Source organism: Antechinus flavipes, chromosome 3, assembly GCF_016432865.1.
Source record: "Antechinus flavipes isolate AdamAnt ecotype Samford, QLD, Australia chromosome 3, AdamAnt_v2, whole genome shotgun sequence".
Classification (NCBI taxonomy): Eukaryota; Metazoa; Chordata; class Mammalia; order Dasyuromorphia; family Dasyuridae; genus Antechinus; species Antechinus flavipes.
Window position 1 is genome coordinate 245,815,362 of NC_067400.1, and position 13,854 is coordinate 245,829,215.

Sequence of the window (13,854 nt, forward strand, 5' to 3'; positions counted from 1 at the left end):
GAACTAAAATGTTCATTGCTTAAGAATGATCTTGTAAGAAAGTGCATAAAATGAACAAAATGAGAAATCAGTTGAAAGTGGCAAGAAATGGACAAGACTGTGGATTTTCTTGATGAAAAACCCCATCCAAAAGGATTTGATAGGGTCATAATAAATTTGGATAGAAGGGAAATTTCTCTTCTTAAGGTTCCCAAAAGATATTTGTTAATAAACTGCACTCATTTTCCACCAGCCTGTTCTTTACAAAACTAGTTGTTAAGTTGTTACCCCAAGGTTGGTTAATATCAATTGCTTGAGAAAGACATATAAAAGCATTTTTACAAATGAAGTGCAATTATTAAAGATAATTTAACAAATATGACCTGATATTTTTAGGGAAAAGTAATATTTCTGAAATGCAGGATTTCAAGGGGTTTGGGGGTGTATATTTATTTTCACCTTATAAAATGATGAATTGACTTTAGAATTCTATATTATGTATATACATATTACTTAAAATTGTCCTACTTCATTACTTTGGTTATCAACCTAAATATTACAACAATGTATTCTATGCAGAACTTCTTAAACTTTATCCATTCATGATCCTTTTTTGCTAGAGAAATTCTTATGCAACCCCAGGTATATGTGTGTGTGTGTGTGTATGTGTGTACAAATAGGTATACAAATCTAATACTAATATTAAATACTAAAATTTACCAATAATGAATCATAATCTTGTAACCACCACATTCAGTTACTAGATCCCAAATTATGCCACAGATTCACAGTTTAAGAAGCTTTGGCTTATTCTCCAATTGATAAATGGTCAAAGGATATGAATAGACAATTTTCAGATGATGAAATTGAAACTATTTCTACTTATATGAAAGGGTTCCAAATCACTATTGATCAGAGAAATGCAAATTAAGACAAGTCTGAGATACCACTACACACTTATCAGATTGGCTAAGATGACAGGAAAAAATGATGAATGTTGGAGGGGATGCGGGAAAACTGGGACATATGAATTGTTGATGGAGTTGTGAACGAATCCAATCATCCTGGAGAGCAATCGGGAAGTATGCTCAAAAAGTTATCAAACTGTGCATACCTTTTGATCCAGCAGTGTTACTACTGGGCTTATACCCCAAAGAGATACTAAAGAAGGGAAAGGGACCTGTATGTACCAAAATGTTTGTGACAGCCCTATGTGTAGTGGCTAGAAACTGGAAAATGAATGGATGCCCATCAACTGGAGAATGGTTGAGTAAATTGTGGTATATAAATGTTATGGAATATTATTGTTCTGTAAGAAATGACCAGCAGGACGAATACGGAGAGGCTTGGAGAGACTTACATGAACTGATGCTAAGTGAAATGAGCAGAACCGGGAGATCATTATATACAATGATACTGTATGAGGATGTATTCTGATGGAAGTGGATTTCTTCAACAAAGAGATCTAACTCAATTTCAATTGATCAATGATGGGCAGAAGCAGCTACACCCAAAGGAAGAACACTGGAAAATGAATGTAAACTGTTTGCATTTTTTTTCCTTCCTGGATTATTTTTACCTTCTGAATCCAATTCTCCCTGTTCAATAAGAGAACTGTTCGGTTCTGCACACATAATACTGTATCTAGGATATACCATGGCATATTTAACATGTATAAGAATGCTTGCTATCTGGGGGAGGGGGTGAAGAGAGGGAAGGGAAAAGTTGGAACAGAAGTGAGTGCAAGGGATAATGTTGTAAAAAATTACCCTGGCATTGGTTCTGTCAATAAAAAGCTACTTTAAAAAAAAAAAAAAGGAAGCTTTGGTTTAAAAGATACAAGCTATACATAGCAGATTCATTTCACAGGTGGATAGATACTTAGGACAGATGTTCTCTTTAGTAAAATCAAACTCCCTCTTGCATTGTCCACCTGACTAAATAGATAAGAGGAAAAAAAAAAAAACCCTGTTTTATAACTGTTAATATACGAGCCAACTTTAAAATAATTAAAGACTCAGTAAGGCAGTATTTGACACATAGACATGCTTAATAAATGTCTTTTGATTAATTGATGTAGAGTATCTATATGTGTTATCAGTATTCTATCCTATGAGACATCATAGCTAAGACTGTCAAATCTTGCCAAAAAGAACTCTTACAATATCTCCATGATTTTTAACAAGTTTGGAAGAGATTTAAAACCAATGGAAATGTTTTTAAATCTTTAAAGTTCAAATTTTAAAAAGCAAGTTAAAAGAAAAATTTTCTGTTTGTGTCCTGAAATGACAGTTTATGTAGTGTCAGTGGAGTTCAATATTCTTCCAAATGATTTTGTCCCATCAGCTTATGCTACATGAGTTAATTCCTGGTGGGAAAGTAATTACTACATGAGAAGTATGTGAAGGTGTCCTTAGGGATTATATTTTTTTCTCTTGAGCATAATTCCTTTCAGAATTATGTTCTCTACTGGGAATCCATTACATGATCTAGGTTTCTCTCCAAAGAGGTCATTAATCATATGAAAAAAGCATAAACGCAATTGAAAAAGCAATATGCCTCTAAGCTTTTGTATATTTGAAAAGAGTTTAACAGAGTTAAAGCTTGGTCTTCTCCCCACAAAATAATAAATAGATATTTTCTTCCGATAAAGAATTTTTTCTTTGAGGTATTTCAAAGCTCTTGCTTTGTTTCATAGTCTTATTGTAGCTAATGGTATTACTTTCCTTTTCATAGCTCTTACTATCATTGGTTTACTACAAAAGATCTTTGTGTTAGGTGAAATAATGGTTACCCTCCTTATAGTTCCAATAACACCCAAGGCAGATTTGAATTTTGTAGCTGAAAAGAATAAGGGAATGAAAATTACACAGACTGGAATCTAAGTTCCACCTCTGCTACAAACTAGCTGTATGATTTTGGGATAAATCATTTTATTTCTCTGAGTTTCTGGGTCTGATAATGTGAAATAAAGAAGGTTGACTAACTTATGGATTCTTCCAATACTAAAATTTGATGATTTTCTATGATTTTATGATCAAAGTATTTTAAAATCAGGTTCTAATGGATAGTGCTAAATACCAGCATTATATTTAATGTGTTTGAAAAAGATAGACAAGAAGTCTATTTGAAACTACATTGAAAGAATACTAAATTGGAAATGCACTGAAAAGAGAAAATGAAAATATAAAAGCTCTGCTATTGTGAGATATGTCATCATAAGCTTTCCCCCCAGAAGAAAAAGCTCAAACCTTTCTCTTCTATTGTTTCAGAGCTGAATGGGGCAGCAAAAATCCAAAAATCTGAAAAACTAATTTCAAAAATCTAACAAAAATAAGTATAAAAGGGTCAAAACCTTAAGAGGAACCTTAGCTCCAGATCTATGGAAATATCATAAAAACAGGGTTAGAGTATTATTTCTTTGATAAGTATTTGGACATAGTTGCCAAAATATGTCACATGGGGCTCTGAACTAATTAAGATAATCTCTGTTTTCTCTGACTTCAAAGAAATAGTGTTAACATTTCTATTTTCTATTTTTCCTGCTTACCTGGAACCCCAAATATACACGTGCGCGCACACACACACACACACACACACACAGCCATCTGAAATAAAGGAATTGAATCAAAAAGATCTTTAGAGAGAGAGAGAGTGAGAAAGAGAGAAGGGGGGGGGGATAATAATAAAAATAGTACTGGTTTTGAGGTCAGAGAAGCTGGATTCAAATTCTGTTTCTATCACTGTCCCAAGACACCTAGGTAATTTTCCTGATCATCTGCTTCTTGAAAATCATGAAGGTGCTGAAAACCTCATTCACTTTTTATAGATGACTTTGTGTGATACTGACAAGTCAGATAACCTTTTTAGGCCTTATTTCTTCATCAGTAAAGTGAGAGATTTTAATGTTCAAATCTTGTACTATGAATCTGTAATTATAATGATGTGACATAACAAAATTAAGCCTCCTGCTCCAAATTCAATGTTTTGTCTGCCATCCCATATTCCTCTAATAAAAGTAAGAACAAGATTAAATGAAAGGGAGTCTTATAGAGAATACTAAGAAATTAAAGAAGGAAAGATTCACTTTTAACTTCTGGTAGAGTCAGTATATATTACAAAGTATATAATCTGAACTAAGCACTGAAAAATAAAACGCAAACTGTGTAGAATGACCAGTCCTGATGGTTTCTCCAAATGTCAAAAATTATAGTCAGTTGCTTATTAGATAAAAATATAAGTACTTCTTAAAATTGTTAATGTCTAGAATTATATTTTACTTTAAAAAATTGACATGCCCAAATGGAAATTAGATTCAAAATGAGATTCTGCTCACAATTTCAAAATTCTTAAATTTCTGAGTTGGGAATTACCTTCATTTTTAATTTCAATTAGGGGGAGTATAAATTAATTCTTCAGTTTATTGATTTTTTTCTAATTTATTGATACAAAAATATATTTTGGCATACTTTCAAACTCCCTTACAAAGTATACTTTCCCTAAGATGATTAGTTAATTGATAAGTATATTTATTGTACATGGTGCTGATAACTTTAACATTTGGACAACAGGCAAAGTTTTTACAGGTGCAAATAATAGGCTGCTAGAAATACTATCTACACCATGGCTTCTTAAATTTTTTCCACTTGTTACCCCTTTTCACCCAAGAAGTTTTTTTTTTTTTTTTTTTGGTAATCTTAGATATATATGTATATAAAGTAGGTATATAAATCAAAAAACTGATAATAAATCATAATTTTTGTGATCCCCACATTCAGTTACACAATATCATAATTTTGTGACCCCCACAGTTTAAGAAGCTTTTATTTAGAACAAAAGTTTAATAGTTTATTTTAAAGATGATAAAAACCCAAACATAGCAAAAACCTCTTGGCCTCAGCCACATAATGCTTACTAGCTGTGTGACCTGGGCAAGTTATTTAACCCCAACTGCCTAGTCAAGAAAATTAAAAAACAAACAAACAAAAACAAATTTTAATCATTCACAAAGGTAAATGTTAGATAATGATTCCATCTAGTAGATATTCAAAATATAAAATTCTTCTCCTGACCATAAAATCTTAAAGCTGAAGAGATTTTAATAGTTATCTTGTCCAACTCATTTCCAAAAATAAAACTTATCCCATTGCAAGTTTATCCAGCAAAACTATACAACCAAAAAGTTTGAAATGCCAAATCCAATGGAATTTTCTCAATACTTATTATCCCTAACTTTTCTGCAATATACAAAGTTATTGACTTTTCTTTCCTTCCTTATATATTCCACTTTTGTGGTATCTATTTCCTGGTTTATACCTATCTATAAACATTGTTCATCACCTTCTGCTGCATCTTTTTTTTCCCCAGATGCTATCCTTTGGCCTGATCTCTTCTGTCTCTAACTTCTAATATATATACTCCCATTAGTTAAATATATAACAATTACAATAAATAAAATTAAATATTAGTTGTTATAATTATCATTTTATTATCACTTTAGAGAAGAAAGAAGAAAAGAGATATTTATATAGTGTCTACTGTATCAGGCTCTGTGCTAAGCATTTTACAAGTACTATCACATTTAATTTTCACAATAACCTAGCAAAGTAGGTGCCATTATTCTCATTTTGTAATTAAGGAAACTGAGGCAGATAGAGTTAAGACTGGGTCAGGATCACACAGTTAGTGTGTCTGAGGCTGGATTTGAACTTACTTCTTGATTCCAGGCCCAATGAGATAGTTTTCACTGTTCAACCTAGCCCAGGTGATTTCTAAATCTGCATATCCAGCTAAAACCTCCTCAATTGCAATTCTGAAAAATAACTCCACTTGGATATTCACTGAACACTAATATTTAAACTGCTCAAAATGAAAAGCATAATTCCCTGCCATACACACTATGTCTAGTTTATTTTATTATATTGTATATATATATATAATGTATATATTATATATTATATGTATAATTTTATTTATAAAATAAAAATTTTTGGTAGTATTGCCATCTTTCCTGTTATGCAAGATTATAACCTCAGTCATCTTTGGCTTTTCTTTATCCTTCACCCACAACAGACAGTCAGTTGCAAAATCCTAATCTTTCTATTTTCTTTTTTTTTCTTTTAATATTAGAGCTTTTTATTTTTCAAAACATATGCGTGGACAGTTTTTCAACATTATCCCTTACAAAACCTTGTGTTCCAAATTTTCCCTTCCCTTCCCTAATACCCTGCCCTAGATGGCAAGTGGTCTAATATATTAGACATGGTAGAAATATATATTAAATCCAATATATGCATACATATTTATACAATTATTGTGCCATACAAGAAAATCGAATCAAACTAGTTTAAAAAAAAAAAGAGAGAGAGAAACAAAATAAGATGCAAGCAATCAACAACAACAAAAAGAGTGAAAATGCTATGTTGTGAACCACATTCAGTTCCTGTGGCCTTCTCTCTGGGTGTAGATGACTCTCTTCATCATTGAACAATTGGAACTGGTTTGAATCATCTCATTGTTGAAGAGAGCCATGTCCGTCAGAATTGATTATCATATAATCTTGTTGTTGCAGTGTATAATGATCTCCTGGTTCTGCTCATTTCACTTAACATCAGTTCATGTAAGTCTCTCCAAGCCTCTTTGAAATCATCCTGCTGGTTGTTTGTTACAGAACAATAATATTCCATACAAAGTTTCTATTTTCAAAATCTCCTCTCCATCTACACAACCACAATCCTACTGAACAGGTCTTCATTTTCTCTTACCTAAACTATAGTGTTAGATTCTTAACTGTTCTCCTGGATTTTTTCTTCCCTCTCCAATTATTTTTCATGTTACTGCCAAAATAACTTGCATAATGCACATTTCTGGTCATTTAACTCTCTATTCAAAAAATAATTATCCATAGGATAACATTTTAAAATCCTTAGCCCGCCATTCAATGCTCTTCACAATTTGTTTTCAACCTACTTTTCTAATTTTATTTCTAATTATTTCTCTTCAAATGTTCTTGATGCCAGCCTAATCAGAGTAATAACTGCTCATTCAATATTAGCCTTTCCTCTTACTTTCAATGCAAACATGCAAGCCATCATTCATATATGAAACAGGTTCCTTTCATAATCTGCATACCTCTATTTCTCTTTTATTCCCATCTTCTTCATGAAGCATTTTCTAATTTGCATTCTGTCCCTTAGTAAGTTGGAAGCAATTTGTTCTTTTGCAAAATCTTCATTATACATTATTGGGATCTCTTATCACATTCTCCTTTATGTATTATTCTCCTTATTAAATCTAAATAAACTCATTGAGTGTAGAGCTCACATCATTTTTCACCGTTGCATCTTTTGCACAGTACTTTGAAGCAAGTATTTTCTTAAATAAGTTCAAATACCTCAAATGCAAAAGTCCTACAAAAGTCCATTTTTAAGGCCACACAAACTAAATAGTGGTCATAGAAAATAAAATATTAATAATTGTCTCTCCTCAAAAAGAAAAAAAAAATGCTGAGATTAGAATTAAATTGCTTTCTTAATGAAAAATAGTTTTCCATTGGTATCTTTATCACTTCTTTCCCTTTTTTTTCTGTCTGTCTATTAGGCTCCTGTGCAGTATTCTTCAACCTGTGTTCTAACTTCTTCTTAATTAGTTTTCTCTCATGCAGAGGAAAGAATATCTTATGGGAAATTTACAAGAAAGCTACATTTAGCAAAACATATGGGAAAATGAAAGCCAGTGTTACAAAAAGGTCAGGATGAAGAAAATAAAATGTTAATCCAAGAATATACTTCATGACTCTGGAGATAAAAAACGAGGAAGAGACTTAGGTAACCATATTCCTGAGAGAACTGAAAATTCACATGTTATTGATTCCCTTCAACTTCAAAAAAATTTTCATAAATTTATACCTAATCCAACTACTTAAAGATAAGCAAGTGTCTTTCTATTTCTTTGCTTACTACCCCAATGATTCAATTTAATTCATTAATAGTCTTCAGACTTGAAATAATAAAGTATTTTAAAAGATCTATCATAAACAAGTGACTAGTAGACATTACTATTTTAAAAAATTTATAATAGATTTTGTCTTTCATTTGATATTAAGTCTTAGAAGTTAACTTTAATATAAAAAACAATCATAAAATCTATATATAAAATAGTTCTTTTAACCTGATTCAGTCACATTAAGAAAAGAAAATTATAATGACGACTTTCATAAATCAAAAAGTTTATTAATTCTCAATAAAAATGTGAAAAAAATTTAAAATCTACTTTGAAAGTTTTTATTTTGTTATTTTGGTTATTATTTCTCTATTTATTTAGCTTGAATTAAAATTCTCAGTCTTCATTCTTTCATGTACACCAAAGTTCATATAATCTAAATGACACATCTGAGTGTGTTTTGGTGAAGACAAAATCCAGATTTATTTATATGTGGCAAAAAGAATGAAATCTTTGGCCAAAAGGAGTTTTTCCCACAATTTAAAGGCTAAATTTATTCTTTTAAAACTAAGCAGATAATATGTGAAGAAATTGCTGGCCTGAAGGAGAAAATAAAAGTATAAATCTTCAGATATTAAAGAGCTACTTCTAGTTTCTTAGAAAATCAAACTGTGCTAAGACCTCTAAGAAGATGTACAATAAAAGATGAATGAATATCTTTAAAACATTAAGGTTTTCTTTTTCATATTAATTGAACATGATCCAAGTCTGAAGTTAGTCTAAAGCTTAATTTCTCAAGGTTGGAACACTTCACTACAATATATCATAGAATCAGATCTATTAGAACTTTGAATAATCTAGTTCCACCTTCTTGTTTTACCAATTAGAAAACAACACAGTGAGACATCCAATACTTTATTCAACAGATATACCGAACAACCACAGTTTCATGCTTCTTTCACTAAGCTCTGTTTCCCCTACTACTTCTTACTAAATTTCAACAGATAAGCTTTCCTCACCTTTCTTCCGCCACCATGGTCCTTCTGGAACAGAATAGGAAAGATCCTTAAATTCAATGTTCACTGCTGCCCTCCTAGGTAAGGAGGAGAAACGCTGTGCTTCTGTCAGATTGTTGTCCACTTTTTTCATGTGTCCATTCAGCAGGTCGGTCTCTGTACTGTCCATACTATTTGAAACCACCTCATCCACTGAGACACACACTGACTTTGGCTCTGTTACACCTGAAGAATAACTGCTGCCATTCTAGTGGAGGAGAAAGGAGGCAATAAGATCTTGTAAATTACAGAGATGAAAGCAAATTCTTTGTCATTAGCAACTACCAATATAAAGAAAATGCCAATGAAACTAGTATCCTATTAAAAACAAGAGTGGATCTGCTTTTGTTTTTAAAAGAGCCTTAAAGTTGATTTTTTCTAAAGTTTTTAGATTAATTTTTTAATTGAAATGTGAAAAGGTTAATCACAAAAATAGTCATAATTGTGATAAAATATTTTCTTTGAAATATAAAACAATGACATCATCTTGAAAAATATTTATTGACTAAGTGAAAGAATAGGGAAGGCAAATAAAGTAAATGTAATCATAAACCTAAAAATAGTTCTTTTCTTACCTTTTACACAATCTCTCATTCAATATCTTAATGGTTATCACTTTTTTTCTTCTTTTTATTCTTCTATTATCCCATTTTATCTTCACAAAAATTCTGAGGCACAGAGAGGCCTGAGATTACACAATCAACTTGCTGATGGACTCATGAATTTAATTTTTTTTAACAACTGTCTGGTGTTTCCATTCCCCATTTTTAAAAATCAACCTTTGGTTTTCAAAACTTCCTTGATGGTTTAATCATAATTTAGGTATCAAGAACCCAAAGTATTTTTGTGACAAACAGCAAAAATGGAATAATAGTCCTCAGACAATAAATAATATTCTAGTAACTATGAAATACAAAAGAAACTCAAGATATACACCTAATTTATCAAACAAGATACCTTTCTTAAAACTTTACATTTAATAAATATCATAGTTTCAAATGAGCATGTACGCTTTTCTCATACTGCTTGAGTTATTTTTCCTATACCTTGATAATATATAACTCACCAATAGAAATTCAGTTTACTATCATACTGCTACAACATAGACATAGGCAAAACTATATTAATGTTTGATCAAAATAGGATTGAAATCCCATTGGTTTCACCATAGATTTTTCGAAACCTTTATTTAAAGGAGCAGTTTTATATTATTATTAACAGTTAAAAAATCAAAAGGAATACAGAGAAAAGATTTTTCTCAAAGTGACCACAAATTCTATTTAACAATTTAATTGATGAAATAAATCACCCTGGGGGGAAAATCAGAATGGCTTGAGGTTATCCAAACTCAAATAGCTTAATCTTAATAATCAGCCTCTAGTAATTATTCTAGCTAATAATTGTTCCATTATGGAGTTTAATAACCCATTAATATATTTTGCCAAATTTGGAAATCACAAACTTTTGGCTAATTTGCTCTGAAATGGGGTCTAGGGTTTGACTATCAAATAAAATCTTCTAATTTTTATAGCAAAAAAAAAAAAAAAGGGAAACAAGTATAAAATGTTATGTAGCAGGACTATAACAGAAATATGACAGAGTAAAAAAAATTGTCAACACTAATCCTATTTTGTTGCAGACACCTTTGGCATGTTTTAGAAGCATCTAAAATCTGATTCGCCTACTACATGCAAAGCACTGTGCTAAAAAGTGGAGATACAAAAAGAAATCACTGATAATCTCTGCCTTCAAGAAGCTTATAATTTAATGGAAGAGATGATAAATAACCAAATGTGTGTGTGTGTGTGTGTGTGGGGGGTATGTGCATGTGTGTGTATGTGTGTGGGGGTATACATGTGTATATAATTTTGATTATATAATATTGAAAAACTTTTACATTGAGAATATTAATGCATTTAGGATAAAAATAAAAAGTTTATTGGTGGAAAAATATTAATATCAAGTAGCTTTGAAAAGGGTCTGTAATCCAAGATACATATCTATCTATTTATCTATCTATCTACCTATCTATCTATCCATCTACCTATCTATCTATCCATCCAAAAGCCATTCTCTATTAGAGATATGTATTAATACAGAGTTCTCAAAAGAATTGCAAACTTTTAAAAAATATATGATAAGGTGCTCCAAAACATTAACAATAAGAGAAATGACAATCAAAATAACCCTGAAGCTTTATCTTGCATTCAGGAAATTGGAAAAGTTAGTAAAAGATAGGAATAGTTAATATTAAAAGACAGTTACATTAACATATTTCTTGCTGAGATATCAATTGATAAGCCATTCTGGAAAGAAATCTAGATTATTCAAATAAAATGACTAATAAAATGTCATACTTATTTGCCCAGAGATTTTGCTATAGGTCAATGATTAAAAAGAAAGGCTTCACATGGACAAAAATTATTTATAGTAGCACCCTTTTTGTGTGGTAGGGAAAAAAAAAACCAGAAACAAAGTTGATGCCCATTGATTGAACAATGGTTAAAATGTGGTATATAGATGTAATGGATGTAATCCAAAAACATAATGTAAAATCCATTACAGTTTTGGAAATTGCATGTTATAAGAAACAGTGAATGTAATAAATATAGAAAAGTATGGAACAATTTATGAGAATTGATAAAAAGTGAAATAAGTAGATTCAGGAAAGACACCCAATAACAAAGCAAATGTAAATGTCAACATAACACTATTAAAACTGAATGTTGTGAAATTCTAATAAACTTGTCTGCAAAGAAAAGATATGAGAAAGCTTTCCTAACTCCTTTGCTAAAGTGGGAGTTTATGACTGGAATCCTGCATATAACATCAGACTTTTTCAATGTGTTAACTGGTTTTGCTAAACTATTCTCCCTCCCCTTTGTATATGGATTGGATAAACATATCTATACTCAATAATAACAACTTCTAATTCAAATGTCTTTTCATGACTAGATACCAATTTTGGGGGCCATAAAAAGACCTTAAGAACTTCTTGATTTAAATGTTTTGAAAGTTAATTGCGAACAAAAAGATATCTGATTTAAGAATCCACAATAAGAAAAAATATATATAAAGTCAAGAGATCTTAAAGGAGGGTTAATCCAAGTATTCAACTAGACAAAACTAAATTTCATGTGGCTTGATTTGAAAGTTTAACTTTGAGGGTTTTAAATTTTTCATAACAACAAACTACAACAATAAGTGCCCAGTCAATCATTTATTGAGCATCTACTATATGCCAGACACTATGGTAAATGCTAAGGATATCAGAAAACATAAAGACAGTCTCAGTTTTCAAGAATGAAGGAAGACAATACACAAAAGAAAGTTGAAAAATGGAGGGGGGGGGAAGCAGGAGATAGAGGAAAGAGAAAAGTACCCAAAGTGGGGGCATGATGAAATGTCAAGAGCTGTGCAAGCTTGGTGGAAAATGGAGTAATGGTCCTGATGCCCTCCTTAGAGATTTTGAGTTTTTCACTCTATTCTCTACTCAGAAGAGTCACAGGAATAGAGGGATACTGAGGAGGTGTGAGAACCACAGCTGAAGTGGTTTTGCAAAATGATGAGTTTTCTGGGGCTTTGATAAAGAATTACAAAAGAAAGCAATTGGTAGAAAAATAAAAAGTTGCACCTGCACACATCTCTTAAATGTTTTCGACTTCCTTACCAGCTTCTAATCAGATTTCTCTGAATTCCATTTCATCAGCCTTAAAGCAAATCTATTCTATATTGAGCTAGCAACCATAGGCGTTATTTCACAGTAAACCTGTTTGGAATCACAGGAGGTAATTGTGCAACACAGAGCATGCTCAGAAAATAAGCCTTTTTTTTTTTTTTTTTTTTTTTTTTTAAATCCCCATGAGCTCAGAGCAAGAGGTAACTGTAGGTCAAATCCTGCAGAGTACAGCTTACTTCAAATTCAGGATGTTACAGATGAAAAAAAATAATAAAACGTAGAAGAGGAGAATGAAAAAATGGGTGGGTGTTGTTACCATTGGCTAATAAATCTATATTTATGAAGCCTTTGTCAACATGTGGTGGGAGGGAGAAGAGAAAAGTAATTTATTGAACTAGGGTAATGTCTATACATAGTTTACATGAGCTGAAATTCACATGAGAAAATAAAATATTGATGTGTTAATTATAGAAAGACTTTATTGTGGAAGTTTGTCCAGTGCAATGCACACATACTCCATCCCTCACCCTCACCTAGTATGTGTATATAAAAAGAAATGGAGGCAAGGGAAGATGGCTGAGAGGGTGAGTTTTGATCATTGCCATTGGAAAACGTTGAGTACAACTCAGTTTCTTGTCCTTCGGTACCCTGGCTCCTCATTAAAATAAGAGTCTTCCCATCACTACCGAATTCTTTATCTGATATACTTTGTGAGAAATATAACAGTTTTCCTTCTTTCTTTCTTTTTTAAATATACAATTTCCGAAGTTTAAATGCCAAAAAACCGTTCTTGGCAGGAATTAAGGTTTCCCCTGGCTTCCCCACCATAGTTTCCCACTAGATATCATAGATTTTAACCCTATTTGGTCTGGGGGGAAGATGATCTCTCAAGATAGGCAGGGGGAGGAAAGGATACTATCCTGTTTTGGACCGACATTTCCCAGAGCAAAGAGACAATCTGGAGGAAAATCACCACCAATAGTCACTATTGCTAAAGCCCTGCTGAAAAAGTTTCCCATTGATAAACAGAGAAATTGGATCTACAAGCTTCCTCCAGCTCCTGTCTCCTATCCCAGGTCCCACAAGAACGTCTGCTGAGGTAGTGGGAATTCAAAAAGATTTTGCCCTTCTTTAAAAGACTGAAACCTCGGAACATTGAAACAACCGTGGCTTCTTCCACGATCTTCAGACAATGACTTA

General features: G+C 31.8%; 1 protein-coding gene across 1 annotated transcript in view; it reads right to left on the bottom strand.

Moving 5' to 3' along the window:
- ABCG1 (ATP binding cassette subfamily G member 1) overlaps positions 1-12,372 on the bottom strand; it is an 88,104-nt gene extending 75,732 nt beyond the window's left edge. Inside the window, exons 1-2 of the mRNA XM_051990576.1 lie at positions 12,358-12,372; positions 8,940-9,183 (exon numbers count right to left, since the gene is read on the bottom strand). Coding sequence (XP_051846536.1) covers positions 8,940-9,183; positions 12,358-12,372 — 259 coding nt within the window. The remainder of the gene's footprint in view (positions 1-8,939; positions 9,184-12,357) is intronic.
- Between the last annotated feature and the right edge of the window lie 1,482 nt (positions 12,373-13,854).